General features: G+C 42.2%; 1 protein-coding gene across 1 annotated transcript in view; it reads right to left on the bottom strand.

Annotated features, from left to right (window-relative positions):
- STAB2 (stabilin 2) overlaps positions 1–17,691 on the bottom strand; it is an 805,158-nt gene that overhangs the window by 418,575 nt on the left and 368,892 nt on the right. The window contains 3 exon segments of the mRNA XM_069228991.1: positions 19–66; positions 5,062–5,157; positions 12,941–13,036. Of these exon segments, the coding sequence (XP_069085092.1) occupies positions 19–66; positions 5,062–5,157; positions 12,941–13,036 (240 nt within the window).

The raw sequence follows: 17,691 nt of genomic DNA, 5'->3' as shown, positions 1-17,691 counted from the left end.
CAAGCATGGGGTACTCACCTTGACCCATTCAGAAAATCCAGCAGCTTCTGGAATAGATGCCAGCTCCTGTTCAGAGAAAAAGGAAGACAATCATGCATTTCTCCTGGATATGAAGTGAGGGAGATGCACATTCGTTCCAGAACAGGTCACCATTAGTCAGTGGGAATTCCACCCCCGCAAATCTCCTAGCGTATAGCAGCTATAGTGTAATAAATGATAGCTCACCATGGAAATGTTGGGAAACCAGGTGCTCTTACAATAGAACCAGATATAATGTACTTGGGCGAGTGAATTAGTGCACTTATTACTCGAGTGTTCACGTTGTCTCATGAAGTTACCTGTTTAACTATTAGTTTCTCTAGCCACATACATGCCTTTGGTTCTATGGTGATACTTTAAAATGGTTAACGAAACACTCTCTAGCACTATTCTCATATCATCAAAATCATAAAGGCAGAGGAAGTGAAACTGATGATGTACTGATGATGTGACCGGAAGCGACACAACGTGATCTCTGTCCACAATAAATTCACAAGTAACAGTGATGTAAAGTAGTCAAGGTGGAACAAACTTAATGGTTACATGCTGCAGTGACTTTTACCACCACCTACACAGAGCACCTCTACATAGAGAATGCATTCGTCTACCAAAGGGATCTCTCCTTTTGGATGCTCTCTGTCCGGACTCGATGATTTTTCTAGAGTAAGTTTATCCTTTATACTTTTCATTGTATCAGCCTGACTACCTAATTACAGGCTGATTTAATGCACTGAAAATTCAATTTCTGTTGCTTCATACTACTTCCTCTTCTGCACTGTGTTTATTCAAAAAGCTGCAGAAAGCAGCCCAACACGAGTGTGCTCAACAGGTTCTTCAAGGTTTCTAGGTAATGAGGATATTCAAGGGCATTGAAAGCCTCCTTGTAGCTCTAGAACTCATCTACGATGCTCCTGGTCTGAGGTGGCTCCTGTACTCTGAGAGGACTCTAAGGTGCACCGGCCTCAGGACTATGTTTAAAGCAAAGATTGGTACCGCATGCATCAGCAGGTTTCCCATGTTCAACTCCCGTTTCTAAGTTCCCTTGAGGACTCTTTGTACCCTGGGCCTGCTGTCTGCTGCACTTGTGTTTCAAAGGCACCTCTCATGTTGCAATGTGCTTTTTGTTTATTTCTTTGAAATTAAAGGTCTTAACAGATAATAGGCCACAGATGGAAAGGTAGAGATCCATAATGGCGAAACCAAGGCGGATGCATTGGAGGAGCTTGTAGCAAGTCTGAACTTTGTGGGAGAAGCAGAACGTGGAGGGTGAATTAGGTCAAGGTAAAAAAAATCCTAATTATGTGTAATTAAGGGCTCTGTAAATATACACAACTGTTTATGGTGTGTGTCAAATATTAGTGGCCAACAAAACGTGACTTATCTTGCCTGTGCTGTAGCACAGTCTGGATAGTCCAGGTAAATCCGTGCTTATTTTTGTGGACCTTGTATAGAATATTCTCTCCACAGCTAGACACATGTCATCTGGCCTCTGGCCTCCCTGGGCAATGCAGAAAAGCTGACATGTCCTGCTTGCAGCTGTACAACTCCTCAAGATTGTATCTTTGGCCTAGATTAATACTTTAGATCTCGTTGCAGGCATTTATTTTGTACCTGGTAGGTTTATGTTATTTAGGTCAAAACACTGAAGGGGTGATTACGACCCTGGCGGTACAAAACCGCCAGGGCCGTGGTCCGCGGGAGCACCGCCAACAGGCTGGCGGTGCTGCCCAGGGTATTCTGACCGCGGTGGTTCAGCCGCGGCCAGAAAGGGAAAACCAGCGGTCTCCCACCGGTTTTTCGCTGCCCTGTAGAATCCTCCATGGCGGCGCAGCTTGCTGCGCCACCATGGGGATTCTGACCGCCATCCTGTTCCTGGCGGCCGAAGGATGGCGGTATGGGGTGTCGTGGGGCCCCTGAGGGCCCCTGCAGTGCCCATGCCAATGGCATGGGCACTGCAGGGGCCCCCGTAAGAGGGCCCCACCCTGAATTTCAGTGTCTGCCTAGCAGACACTGAAATTCGCGACGGGTGCTACTGCACCCGTCGCACATCCTCCACTCCACCGGCTCCATTCGGAGCCGGCATCCTCATGGAGGGGTGTTTCCCACTGGGCTGGCGGGCGGCCTTTTGGCGGTCGCCCGCCAGCCCAGTGGGAAACCCAGAATACCCGCGGCGGTCTTTTGACCGCGCAGCGGTATTCTGGCTGTTCCCTCCAGGCGGGCGGCTCCCGCCGCCCGCCTGGGTCAGAATGACCCCCTGAATTTGTAAAACATTTTTTAATTGCCTTTTACCAATCTGAATTTGTGAGAGATTTTTTATACATGATGCATCCATGAATGAATTTAAGATAATTACACCAATGGGCTGGGGAGGGGCAATCAATTAATTTGCGCAGAAGGCAAACCAGACCGGCTACTCTTTGAAGGGAGACAAAAGGCTGGAGATTTTCTGGGCCTTCAGTAAAATGGTGAATAATGTGTAAAAAAGTGTATTAAGCCTTGGGCTTTTCGTGGGCTTTCTGCTTCCACCCTGTGCGCAAGGCCACTGTCTCCTGTTTAACCAAGGGAGGGAATAATGTAATGCTAGTAACAAAGTAAATACATTTCCTGTCTGGAAGACCTCAGAAGGTAGACAGCTTAATCATCTTCTACAGGAAATGCTCTGTGATATTTAATCAGCCATGAGGCAACTCTCACAGCCAAAACTGCCAAGTTTTACAACTCCATGCGTGATGTGCTGCTCCAATTCTTTGAAATCTGAGACTTGTAGTCTTGTTTTATAATGGAATAAACAAGACTACAATTCCAAGAAAAAACCTGGACTAGAGCAGAACACCATGCACATCGTTCATCCCAGGGACAGCAATAGTTGACAAAAAACACATGCAAGGTATACAAGTAACCTAATAGAATAGAAAAGTTTTCAAGGCCTTATGAAATCCCATGTACGAATCCATAGGTTTGATCCACAACAAGAGATCATTCCCTAGATGTAGACTTAAATCGTACAGCAGCAAATAACAAATGTGAATTAAAGCTCAGTTCTCTCCTGGGCAACAGCGCGGGAATCTGTTAGCTAGAGTGAAATTTTGTATTCTGGAAGATCATTAACATCAGAGTAGGAGCCAGCACAGTTCAATTCTTACTGAAGCAATGTGATCATATTTGCTCAAATAACAAATAATTGTAATAGCAAGATTTTGAATTCTCTGTAACCATGATGCAGAATGAAGACCTTAATACAGTATGTTACAATAGTCATTTCTGGATAGTATTCTTCCTGAGAGTACTAGTTTATGTAAATCTTTAGATAGAAAATAGGGGACTTTCCGAACAACATTAAGTGGAAAAAATGAAGATGATAGGTCTTTAACCTGCTGTTTCATAGACGGAAGATCACCTAGATAGAAACCAAATGACTTAACATTAGTCACAGTGGAGGGAGCCGGCCCAAGACAGTAGACCAGAGAGATCTTTGCTATCTTTATGTGCAATTACCCATCTCAGTATTGCCATCTTAACTGCATTACAGTAAGGTATGTTAAAATATTTGAAGATGTTGGTAGTGCATTTTGGTCCAAATGTAATCAATTAAGATGAATCTGCACGGGATACCACTGTGCACTCAAAATATCTAATAAGTGAAATTAGTGTATATGTATACTTTAAATAGGATATATGACAGGGAAGATCCACGAGGGACTCTGCAGGAAACTGCCTGTGGCATTGAACAATACAGTGGTAGCATGACTTTGAATGAGCAGTTCCTCAATCAAGAAGTGATCCAACTCAAAACTGCAACATTTATTTCTAAGTGGCTTAGGTGCTGAATCATTGTCTTGTGGCCCACCGTGTCAAAGTACCATGGTAGCCTCTTTTCCTCTGCCAAGACTAAAGGCAAGTTACCTCACATCATGGTATCCCCCTTTTTCCAACTGATTTGTTATTTTTTTAATACTATCCTCTCTGCAATTTTACAGATTGTCTGTAATAGGGTGATCAGTTTATAGTTCACAATGGATATCCTTGCTGTTCAACAATCCGTCAAGCCACTGTTAACTTTCTTCAAGTAGTACTTCTGATTAGACCCACTATATACAATCAAGCATGAATTTATACATTTTGACATTCCCAATCTCCAATATCTTTCTTACTGCATTCACTCTTCAGCCTTGCTTGGTTGATAGGTCCTTGGTATGGTTTCTAGGAGGAAAGAGATTTTGTTCTTATTTTAAAATTACTGCTGTCCCCTTTGACTTACAGTGAATGTTCGATTTTCCTTAATAGTTCCTGAATCACCTATCTCCCTTTTGTGAAATTTTTTGTTTTTAAACTAAACTTGATTTGTAGTTTTCTTCGGTTGATTTTGTACTTTATTTCTGAAAGTTAGCCTTGCTGCTTATAGGCAAAAACCGGTTTACCTCCATGGGCCTTCTATTTATGCAGTATGGGAGCTCAGTTCCTGCTCAGATTTATACTGTGACCTCTCTCTCCCATTGAAGCTCAGTTGGTCATTCTACTCTGATGGTTTCTTTGCCTAGAAATATATTGTTTTGAATTCAGGATAGATGTGAAGACGTATCTTTTCTACAAGGTATCCAACTTTAGCTGAAGCCCTCTTTGTCTAACCATTGTTGTAAATCAACTCCAAAACAACTGACGGGACTCTTAAGTAGTCCCATGAGGGAGTATCTTACTAAAACAAGGGATAAATGAATACATATAAAATGCAATAAGTACTAATGTATGACATGAGGAAATTGTCTCTGCTGTTGTCAGGAGCCTATAGCAAGGAGGAGTGGGTTTGTATTGAGTCTTGATGAGCACCTAAATCGATCTGGCCACTGAACACAGTGTTTTAAAAGCATCCTACAGTCTCACAATCATCAGGAAGATATTGCTGCATGTCAAAATATTCTATTGGTTAAAATGGGACATTCATTAACAACCTGACACCTTGATCTTTTAATTAGAATTTTGTTTTACAGAGCAACTGTGCAGGTACATGCTGTTAGTTTAACTTACAATCATTGCATTTCCAAAGCATAAGGAACCATCTCCTTGGTAGCCTTCTTGGCAAGCACATTCCCAGAAGCCCGACGAAGTCAGCTGACATGTGGCCTAAAATAAAAAAATCTATATCTGTATCTTTCTGACAATAACATGGAATGTCTGTGAATACAATACATGGATTAGGCACATTTTAAGCACTGTGAGTTTAGATCACACAATTTGATATCCTAAGTCATATGATCTCATACTAATGGAGGATAAAACTACTGATTATAAATTATAGTATGGTGGGATGTTCTTAATTTAATAGTTGTGTCTTCATAAAGAGAATGTGAGAGCCAACAACGTGGACATATTGCTAGCTAGGGCGATTTTAGCTATAGCTGGAAACTGCCTTCAAAAACTGATGTTCATTAGCAACACTATTGAACATATAAAGAATAAACATACATAGGGTCTGGTACATTTAACTTTGCAAGGCTACAATGATACAAATATTTAAACTGTGTTCTGCTTGCGTAACTGATAATGGAGAAAACAGCAGTTGTTAAAAAAAATTATGATGAAACTGGAGTAAAACGAACTTCACTCAATTTTTTTGTGGTTCCATATGAATTGGGGAAAAACATTTTGCTCGTATTCCAGATGAACAATATAGAATTACACTGAAATCAAAATTAGGTTGCTTCACTTTTTTTTTTTTTTTTAACAAAGTTCACAAATGGACTAGGATGCATTTGTTGAAAACTCTATTAGACATGTGAAATCATTTATCAGCAATTGCTGTTTGATATGGATTTTGCAATTTTTTCCCAAGTATTTCCTCTGTATTTGCTAGGAGCCAAAATAAGGTCTCAAGCAAAATATTATTACTCGATTCCTAGGTAAGCATTCAAAATAATGAAAATAGATTGTTTGAATCATTGAAAACCTTCCTTCATAAAGACGCCGATCTTCTCTGAAGAATTTTGAGAGGTCTCTAGCTCTCTAACAGGCTTTAAACATATTTTCCTCTTCCCTTACTGACACCCCTACTTTCAACGATATCCAGCACCGTTTTATTTTTAGGTTGAGCGTAAGCATTAGACCTGGTGTATACTTAAGTATACTTATACTGTGGGTTGAAACTATTTCATTTGTTGGTTGCAGCGTCCTTTAAAAGTTCTTGCTCGCTAGTGGTCAGTTCTGCCTTTTTCTCCCTCCTTTTTATGTTTCAGAGCAGTGACCAACTACTGTATTGTTTCACTTACGTTTCTTTATCTGTTTCTGTGACAGATCATATTTTTCTTTGGTGGTCCCCTTTCACTTGGCGTGTGTGCGTGTTTTAGGCTGGTAGCTGCCTGAGTTGTATTGCAGCATTCCGTTCCTCCCACCTCCACCAATGTCACTGACATTTATTTTGGCTTTACCCCAGTGCTGCCCTCGTACCCGGCTCCTCATATAAGCTTATTTTACTAAACAAACGGCTCCTAAAATAAGCGCATTTTACTGAACAAACACCATTGTCCCTTGCATGGCATCGCAGAGTCTCTCTCTCTCCCCAAGGCTCCTTCCTGGCAGCACTCATGATATCGCCCACAGGGCATTACTTATCTCCTTTACTGAGGCCATAAATCTTCTCAGGCTGCTCTGCTAACTCCAACAGAGCTTTGTTGAAATGCAAGGCAAAAATGCTTGTTGTACACTTATCTCTCAAAAGTGGCACAAGTGAGCAGCCAAGGCTGACTACAGGAGGTGGCAAAAGGATCGGAGCTCAAAAACTGTATGAATAGCAATCCCCCTCAATTCTGATCGAGTTATAGTTTTAATATGGCTTAATTCATAGTATGGGATTACGGAATGAAACTGCAAAACTGGGCCTAGTGATTCCTAGTTCACTTGATCCCCAGTGAGCACGTTTTGAGGCCTCCTGGGCACAGTGTCCTGCAGAGTGATAGTGGAAAGTTGGTAGCCCTGGTTCCATGTCTGGCGTCGGCACCTTCTCCACTCTCAGTGTAATGTTACTGTTTTATTCTAACCCTTGTAGTTTTGATTTTCCTCATTGTAAATACAAGGCTGCAAGCCACAGAATTCACAGAGTAAATGAAAACTGGTTGAGACACTCCAATGGTACAAAGTGATGTCTATGGGCAACGCTGTGTGCTCTGAATGACATGAAAGGAGACAAGCAGAACAGTTTAAACATTAAAAAATAAATAAATGCTAAAGCTGTGTGCTCTATGTGAAACATTACTGCCAAAGACCTCATTAATAGCACTGCAGTAAATTGAGGAAAAAACACCCAGGTAATAACACTGGTTCTTAGCATTGGGTCGGCACTTGATTTGTAGTTCTGCCACTTACAACGGGGGTAAAGTGCAGAAACATTCTGTGAGATCGGTTACCCGATCACAAGGCTGCCCGTTAAAACTCAAGAGGGACATTGTGAGTGCATAAACCCAGACTGGGCACAGGTTTCTTCATACCTGATTGTAAAACCAAGTGCAGGCCCTGCATCCCATTTTATACAATCTCCTCTGGGCTCACAGCAGTGATGGCACAGGGCACTTTCTCGTCCTTGTGCCCATACATGCCAACATTTTAGAAGAGGAAAGTGGGAGATTTTACAAACCCTAATTGGGAGAATGTATTTCACACATTGACTTCTATTGGAGCAGGAGGCAATTTCAGGCGGGAGACAGCCAAAATGTATTCATTTATGCTCTAAAAATCAGGAGTCTCCCACCTGAGTCGTGTCTATTGGCATGTGTGGCTGTGCTATAAAACCCCTTAGCACAGAGAAGGAGGTCATACTTGCACAAATAAACATGCTGGAAAAACAACAAGAGGTTTCTGCTGTGAACAGTCGCCCTCTGCAAGGACTTCACACAGCGGCAGTGGCCTCATCCCGGGGTTGTTGTCCCCTCCTGATGCAGCAACAGGTAGAAAGTTGTTCATCGCGTCAGCAGCATCTGCTGCGTGTGTGCGCTGCCTCCCATCACACCCTGGTGCTGCCTCCCACCACACTCTGGCGCTGCCTCCCATCACACTCTGGCACCCACACTGGCTTTACCATTCAAATATCAATGTTCTAGATACATATTGGGAAAAGGTTTACACTACAATAAGTGCCATTCCACTTTCCAGTCATGGTCCAAAATGCGTGGATTAGCGTGCAATGCGTCCACTTCAAGCGCTATGGAGTCTCATCAGGGGCATGCAGCACTATATGCAGCTGTGAAAAAGTGCAAATCAAATGCATACAACAGGCTTATAGTGATTGGCAGCAAAGAGGTCCAGAGGGGAAAGTCACTGCACTCCAGCTGGTGTAAACAACTCACACATGCTAATCACCAATGACTGATACTGCACAAAGTGTAAGGTGACCAGGTGTCCCGGATCTGCCCAGACAGTCCTGGTTTTTCCCCTACTGTCCTGGCAGATTTCGGGAAATTTAGCTCATGTCCTGGTTTTTAGAGAGGGGTGCCTGAAAACTGTGGGAAGTGATTTTTTTTGTTTTGCAAAGAAGAGATAGTTAGCAGGTGTTATCAGAAAGCAATTTAATTCAAAGGCATTATACTGGCTTTAAAAATTTAATTTTTTTAATGTTCTTAGTACCTCTTCTGTAATTCTGTGCTGATGAGCGGTATCATTCTGTGCGCTCGGCTAAAGTAAAATTGTAGTCTTTCTATTTTTTATGAAATGTCCCGGTTTTTGGCCTTAAAGTTCTAGTCACCCTAACAAAGTGTAAACCGAATTTTCTTTTTCGCCTGCTTCATCACCAGCGTCGACGGTACCAGTGTGATTGACCTAGGATGGATCAAACAGAAAGCTGGCTCTGCCCTGCTAGGATTTTAACTTGTGCCAGATATTCGCAGCATGTGTGCAACACATTCAGTTATCTTTCTGGGTTTATTGTCAGTGTGACTGGTTGGATCCTCCTTGCACCTCATAACAGCCCCTATGTGTGCACAACTGAGAACATTTCCCCGGAAGGTCAGCTGCACTGGCACCCAGCCTCATCTGGTCTGGGGCCAAATTACCAGCACCTCTGAGAGTTGGGTGACCAGGAGTCCCGGATTTGCCAGGACACTCCTGTTTTTAGGTCGAGCACTTTTCCGACGTGTTCGTATCTATGTGGGCTTTTAGCCACGCCCACTGTATGCCCATCACTATCACTCGTTCATGGGCTTGCCTTTCAAAAATCCTTTGTTATCATTGGTAAATGCTTCACATTTGTCCCTCCTTGTGGCAGTTTTGTTACCGCCTTGGCCATCGGCCTTGTTACGTGGATAATTGCATGTTTGCCGATATGTTTGACTGAGCAAACTTCTTTTTCCTTTTGTGTCTCTCCTTCGCGTTCATGCTCATGGTGGCCGTGGCGCTTTGAATCGACTCACTTATGTCAACTGTTTGAATTTTCATTTTCAATCTATGTGGCAAGAAAAGTCCAATACCTCTAATTTGAGCAACCGCAAGATCCATTGCATTGCAAGTTCTTGTTTAGTTCGTGAGCGTTAAAACAACGCTCCTATATAAATATTTTATTTGAAAAAGATTTGCACCACTTGGTGGAGCTCTGAAGTAAGGGGTAACCCAATAACTGTTACATAAGACTTTATCATTTGTAGCTGTAGAAGATTGTCCTCACATGCTTGACTCATATTTTATTGCATATAAGATATCGGAAGGATAAGCAGATGCCACGTCCACTGGTGCACGGGAAGAGCATGAAAAAAGTGCATTGTGATGGAAGGGCGAGGATCAGATGGCTGCAAAGATGTAGTCAATGATGAAGGTGGTGTAAGGCACCGGCGCTGCGTCAAAAAGCAGACAGGGAGGGGATGTGTGGTGGAGACATGGGGCCAGGGATCAGATTGAGGGAGTGTAAGGTGGAAAGAGGAAGGAAGAAAAGAGGAGGGAGACATAGTGGGAAAGGACCGTAGGAAAAAGATGGGGCAGTGCTTGAATGCTTCAGAAAGGGTGACACATATGGTCATAGGACATGAGAAGGGAAACAGACAGAGAGCAAATTAGATGAGGGAGCAATGCAAGGAACTGGTGATAGGACAAGAGAAGAGGCCCTGAGACAAAGCAGAGCTGGCATTAAATGTGATTAATGGCTGGGAGGGTGGAAAAGAGGATTACATAAAGGTGCCAAAAGAAAGGAGGTCGAATAAGGGAGAGGGAAAAAGAGCAGTGCAGCCAAGGACATTGTTCATCACAATGCCAAGAGTAGGCTAAGTGACATCATGCTTGAAGTTTGATGTCTTGTCTCGCCTTTACCTCTCAACAGCCTCCTACTTGTGACCGAAGGGCTAGGGTAGAGTATGGAGTGAAAACTACAGAAGCTTTTTTCCATTCCTGCTTCCACCTTCATGGCGCCTCAAACCAGGAGTAGCAAAGACGATTCCAAGGCAACCAAAGGGAAGACAGCCATAAAACCTGCTAGCCTTCTCTAGCCCTAACTGAAGTCTTTTAGAGGGGAGGACGTGCTCCAGCAATCAAAGTGACTATTGGGGTATTATCCATCCAAGGAGGTTACACAGTGTTGGCTGTGTGTAAACTGGGTTCACAGGAAGCTCTGGGTGCCAACGTGGAGCAGACGGGCAAGTGTCTTGACCAAGATATTTAAAAAGTATTGACGCTTGATAGAAGTTGAAATAGACTCCAGGCCCTTTTCCCTCATTCTTCTTTATAATATCAGGGAACAAAGGTCCTTTGTTACAATTAAAAGATTACTTTTGTTTACAGAGTTAATTACATTTAAAAACACGACTGTGTTAGAATTACATTATTTTATGATAAAAGATTTCATGAGCGAGGTCTCATAAAATTTTGCAGTGGGTAAAATGGCTTTGGTTCTCTTCTAAGTGGTGCTGTGCCCTTGTCTAATACTCCTACAAAGAAAAAGATATGGAAGCTGCCATGTGGAACATTTGTAACTAGTGTGGACAATAAATTACACTTGAATTACTTTTCCAGTGAGGCTGCCCTTTTGACCATATGTCACAGTTTATTAATCTGCTATTACTCCACCTATGTTCGTCTTCCCAACAGTACTATTTCTATGCTCATAACAAGGACTTTATTTTACTCAATGTATTTTGTACAATTTCACTTTCCTGTGAAGGGTCAATTGAAATTTACTGCACAATTATTTGCGACTTATTTTAGGCTATATTGACGGAGCCGGCCATCAGCACTGGTGGCGCCCGGCGCAACAATCCTCTTTGGTGCCGCACCATGACACCTCCTCCCTGGGTTCCCTCACTACCATCCAGCAAAAGTGCCCCATCTCTCTCCATAGCCCCTCTCTCACATACATTTATGCCCCTATTTATGACAAATGGAGCACAACTGCGCTAACGTAGTAGTGCATCATTTTTCTTAAAACAAGCTAATGCCATTCCTTAAAGCCATCCCTGCGCCATATTTATGTAACAATGCAAGATGGCACTAAGGAATGGCTTTCATAAAAAAAAAAAGATACTAGCCCGGGAGGGGGGGAATAGCACTAGGGGAATGGCGCTAGTAGGTGAGAAATTACGTTAAGCTGGTTAGTGGCAAAAATTCTGCCGCTAGTCAGCCTAGCGTCATTTTTTTGATGCACAAGCAGCCCAAAAATGACTTCTGTCTAAGTATGACAGGAGTCATGCCCACCACCCCAATGCCCAACACAGGGGACCAGTGTACCCCGGGCAAGTCCAACATACCCAGTGCCAGGCAGAGGACCCCATGTAAGGGGCCCCCATTGGCACAACACACACATACACTTACCTGCAACTTAACCGGGGTGGGCTCCCTTCTCCTGTAGTGTCTCTGTGGAGTGAGTGGTGGTGTTGCTGGGGCTTGGGGTGGGCATCTTTGCGCCCATTCCATGGTGTTAGACCTACCTGCACTCTAACGCCTGGTCTGACCCAGGTGTTAAATAATGGAACTAAGTGGGCTTTACGCCATTATTTAGGTTTGTCTCCTCCTTGCGCGTCGCTTCAGCGTCAGGAGTTAAGTATGGCGCTAGGGAGTTAGTGTTGTGTTTAGGACGGAAATGCCTACCTTGCATCTCATTGACGCAAGATGGGTTTGTGCATCCTAAACATGGTGCTAACTCCAATATTTTGAATCTAGACGGTCTAGCGTCAGAATATAAATATGGTGTTAGGTTAGCACCATATTAACACCAAAATAAATGGCACAACTACAACGTTAACCATCCATAAATATGGGCCCTGATTTCTCTTAAAGCACTGGTAAAGGCTTGCTTAACTACTCCACTCAGGTATCCACATAAAATACAGATCTGCTCTTTGCAGCAGGCATATTCACCCAGTTGCATAACAAAACTTGAGGGGGCCTCTGGCAAAGTAAATGGAGTGGTCCCCCTCCGAACTCACTCAGGAGCTCTCAGGTCAGGACACTATCCTGAGGAGGCCCCTTGGAGCCCAGGGGCCCACCTGCACTGCAGAAGCTCTGACGACCTTCATTACATCACTGTATTAACCCTCTATGCTACTTTATGGTGAGTCAAAACTGCCACTAGACAAAGCTCTGATTTCTCTCAAGCAGGAACATTAGTCCCAAGAGTATTCTTGACATTTTTATTGCTGCCTGAAAGCTGGACGTAAAAAGAACTGTGTAGCAGATGCTTTTAAATTCCAAGCTATTGCTCAACACAGCAACCCCCTCAGATCAGTGCCCGCCTTCCAGGTCAGCACCCAGTGCGGCCGCACCAGTCGCACTGCCCTAAAGCCGGCCCGGTAAATAGAACACGATGAACAAACACAAGAACAGTTCAAACAATTATAGGTTAAAGCTTGAGTCCTTTCTTTGGTTCGTATACTACAGTTATTCTTAAGAAGAAGGGCTCTACTATATGAACTTCAATTGGTTGTCATTTCACAAGGAAACTTACCAGAGGGTGACACTTCTCGCTTTGAGCCAAACAGGTGTTAATAGGTTCACACTGAAGTCCATTCCCTCGAAATCCGTCTTTGCATCTACAGCCGTTCTTAAATGTAAATCAGAAGATAGTCATGATCGCAGAGTACTGGTTGGAATCACACAGCTGTATTAATTGTATGTAATCATTGGTATTCCATGTGCTTCTTTTACAGTAAGACTACAATATATAACATTTTGTAAATAATTACATTAAGCACCGGGACTCACATTGAATCAATGCAGATGGGTCAAGCGGTAAACAGTCTCGTTCATTGTAAACTAATCAAGAGAAATAGCATTTAAAAGCTTGGTCGGGACTTTTAGGGAAGGCTAACGGCTGTAGGATGTTTCTTATGTTATTGGGTCATTAGCAACTGTAAGACAACTTTCATAGTTGCATTTCCCAAATCACCACTTCTAAATCAGTTAGCACCTTACCAGAGAAAACACGGCAACAAAACTTTGCACAAAAACCATGCCAAATTCTCTAGCATACTATTCTGTTATTCCATAAAATTACTCTTATGGAACATTTCTGCCCACCTAAACAGGAGTGGCTTGGGGTGCTTTAAAGGGGTGGAGGCATGTTTAATAAAAAAAAAAATCACACTTACCTTTCTCGTCACCACCACACCTCTCCTCTGCTGTAGGCACAGACTCCCAGCCTGCCCTGCGGCCAATCCAAACGCTGCTGTCATGCTTGTAGCATGACAGCAGCGTTCAGATTGGCTGGAGCACCCAGGCAGGGCGCTCCGAGGCAGATTGAAAGTCTCTGTCTGCTCTGTGTTGCCAAGTTGGTGAACCCTCCAATGGAAGACCCTACTGGATTTGAACTGTTGTCTATTTAAACCAGGTGCACGAGAAGAAAATAGCTTTTACCAGCTATTGCCCGACATTGCGCCATTCCGTAGCTATTATGGCCGACCTTGCTGCGACGCCATTTTGAAAGAGACTTTGATGCTTTCTCTAATCGAGAGAAAGAGACTTTATATGATTCTTGCCCTAGAGACTTTAACTTTGATCCCTTTGCATGAAGTAGTAGTTTTATTTTGCCGCCGTGAGGCAATTGCCCCGTCCACCCCTGCCCCTTTGCCCCGTCCCATGCTGATCGAGAAACGGTACCTGTGAGACGAAGACTTCCTTGAATGCTGATTGTAATTGGTAAATATGAAAGGAAATTGTACAATTGCATTGTGTTTCTTTTAGGTAACCAACTGCTGATTTTTTATAAGAACCCTAGTTAGGAGTTTTTCCAAATTAATGTTGCTAAATTGTTTTTGCATGAAGTCCCACATGCCGATGCTAATTTGAGGTTAGATGAGGATTCCTTTTGTTGCACGATGCAATTTGAGACCTTGTTATGCTGACTAAATGTATGCAATTAGCTCATTACAGATTATACTATTAGTGATTTGCATTGCTATCATCGAATGTCTTGTTATTCAAATGCTGCATAGATTGCACCTGTTTCGCCGTTATGGACAGCTATTAATGTTCATTTATGTTTATCATTTGGTGTTGAGACATATCTATATTGTGCTAGCTTTGTTAATATAGGGAAATAAATTCACTAACTTCGAATAAACTGGTGTGGTTATTCCTGACTGAAAGGTCAGGGTTCGCCGAAATGTATTCTGGACTAATTGTCAAGTGTTATGCTGATCAGGGTATTGCTTATGTTCGTTATTGATTATTGATTTGATTAAATTGACCGATATAGAGTAAGGAGAGTCCCACTTAGCCAAAAGATTCATCGGCCTAAAGAGCGTCCAAATACAGGTAAATTATTAGTACGGAACGCTCTATCAGAGCCCAGTGCATATGTGTGTTTGGCCGGGCTGGGCCGAGACGGCCGGCCAAACATATATGCGCACTGAGGGGGGGGTGATGTGCACTCCCCCTCCATGCTCGTCACAGCCCGTGGCCCCACCCCTTTCACTACAAAACAATACTAAACATAGTTTATTATTGTTTTATATTAAAAGGTTTGCAGCTGCTGGCGGGGGGCGATGCTCCTCTGCCATTGAGGAGGAGCAGTGCCTGCACCTAATTATTTTTAGTAGTATCAACTGGATTTCATGTTTCAGGTGAATAATAATAGACAGATGAAGCGGGGTAGATTTTTCTTTTGACCTACATTCGATCTCAGAAGAAAATAACTTCATAGGCTTTTCCCATAAAATACAAAGACTGAATAGTGTCATTAAATATATCAATCAAAAAGGTCTTGTGCAGTTTAATCTTGAGGTGTGAATGAAATCCATGTGTTTAACTGAACTCCACCTGACTTAGGGCCTGATTTAGATTTTGGCAGAGGGGCTTACCCATCCGTCGTATTACAATTCCATTTTAGTTTATGGACATTGTAATACGGCAGACGGGATATCCGTCATGTTTGTGACGGAGTAACTCCTCAGTCAAACTCTAAATCAGGCCCTAAGTTTCCAATGTGGAATGCTGTCATGTCCAGAGTTTACAATGACAAAAAGTTATTAATACATGGCTGGGTGCCACCAATATAAACCACTGTATTTGGTAAATATATATATATTTGAAAAGCAAAGTACCAAATATAAATAAAAATACATAAACATTTAATTTACAGTATGCATTTTAAGAGCAATACAACTAGCAGCATATAAATTTAGATACTTGCCTAAATGTATCAGACCATTTTTCAATTTCATGAGAAAGAGGGAGACCTGGTGATCGGCAGAAAAGGTGTTTCATACTTGCCAACAATCCTTATATTGTCCACTCATGCACCTACATTTTTTTCACGTCGTCTGATATCACCATATAAAATGTAGTTGTTCTTATTGCCTGTTGATGTAATCAAACCTTCACTGCTTTCTAACTGTGCTGACCTGCTGCCGTCCTTGCCTGGGTGTGAGGGACTGGACCTACACCTGTTGTACCCAGAACCAGAGTAAGTCCAAGGGCTTGTTGGCTTGCCTCCTGTTCTTCTGAAGTCTCAACTCACCATCTACAGCACCTGGACTCTACCATATGTGTGTCTTGCCCTGCCAAGTGGTGCCCATCCAGCCCTGGGCCCCAGAAAGTGGGTATGAAGTGCTGCTCCAGTACAAAATCCATGCATCGATTCCACTGTGTCGCTCAGAACTGGTGCATCTACATCGACGCATCGCTGGTGCAAGGACTTAGGACACTGCATCATTGTCAATGCGAGCCCATCGCTGCCACGAGGATGAGGAAAAATGGCATTGCCGACTGTTCGGGGCATCATCTTTATTCTAGGTGTAACTCCAATTTTACGTGTCTCAAAGCCGACGCATCGCCTACATCTGCGGGATCAACACCAATGCATCGCCTCCTTGGTTTCTAGCATCTTGGGCTTGACATCGAAGTAACTCCGAACCAAGGTACTGTTTTCAGGTGGCCAACATTGGTCCCTATATCTGAACTGCGCTCCATCGTGGTTTGGCTGACTTTTCAGGTTTGACCCCGTTTAGCATGACCAGAAAGCTCAGGGTGGTGCTTATGCTTCTAAACACTACAACTAAGTTTATTCTTTAACAATTCATATCTCGAGTTCTACTAATTGAAGAGAGAAAGAGAGAAAGAGAGAAAGAAAGAGAGAAAGAGAGAAAGAGAGAAAGAGAAAAAAGAGAGAAAGAGAAAAAGAAAGAAACAAAGAGAGAAAGAAAGAAAGAGAGAGAGAAAGAAAGAGAGAGAAAGAAACAAAGAGAGAATGAAAGAAAGAAAGAGAGAAAGAGAGAAAGAAAGAGAGAAACAAAGAAAGAAAGAAAGAAAGAAAGAAAGAAAGAAAGAAAGAAAGAAGGAAAGGGAAAGAAGGCAAAAGAAAAATAAAGCACGAATGAAAAAAGAGAGGGAAAAAAGGCAAGCGAGAAAAATAAAACAAGAAAGAAAAGAGAGGGAAAGAAGGCAAGAGAGAAAAATAAAGCAAGAAAGAAAAAAGAGAGGGAAAGAGGGCAACAGAGAAAAATAAAGCAAGAAAGAAAAAAGAGAGGGAAAGAAGGCAAGAGAGAAAAATAAAGCAAGAAAGAGAGAAGGAAATAAAGAAGGAAAAAGAAAGAAAGAAGCAAAAAGGAGGGAGGAAAAAGAAAAAATGAAAAGGGATGAAAGAAAAAAGGAACAAAAACAGGACAGAAAGCAATAAAGAATGAAAGAAAAAAGCAATAAAGAGTGAAAGAAAGTAAAAAGAATTAAATGAAGGATAGAAAGACAGAAGGAATGAAGGAAAAAATAAAGAAGAAGAAAGGAAGATGAAAACAAGGAAAAAAAGGCAAGAGAAAACAAAGTAAAGAGAAGGAAAGCAAGAAGAAAAGACAGAAAGAAGGAAAAGAAAAGAAAGAAAAAAGAAAGAAAAAAGTAGGAAAGCAAGAAAGAAAACAGGAAAGAAAAAGATTTTTAATAAAGGTGTTAAAAGTGCTGCAAATTAAACATTTCAAAGCAAATTTTCTTCCTGGTTAATGTTTATTACAGCACCATTAGTGGAATTGATTCCTGCATAAACGTATTATGAAGAATTCTCCACTTATGAATCCATGAGTATAATATTGAAGCTTTCATTTGTGTAGTACATGCATAGTAAAAAGTGGATAACTTAATACAGAACAGTTTCAAATTGACAGCAACTGTTATGTTGTGAAATACCAGCAGTCAGATAATCAAAGGACACTCAGAAAAAAAAAATGTCAACAGCAGTAGCGGTAGACGGGAACTGCTAAAGCATGGAAT

The sequence above is a fragment of the Pleurodeles waltl genome, chromosome 4_1 (genome assembly GCF_031143425.1).
Source record: "Pleurodeles waltl isolate 20211129_DDA chromosome 4_1, aPleWal1.hap1.20221129, whole genome shotgun sequence".
In the NCBI taxonomy this organism is placed as follows: Eukaryota; Metazoa; Chordata; class Amphibia; order Caudata; family Salamandridae; genus Pleurodeles; species Pleurodeles waltl.
The sequence above is the reverse complement of the archived record's forward strand: the minus strand, read 5'-3'. Positions and strand labels throughout refer to the sequence as shown.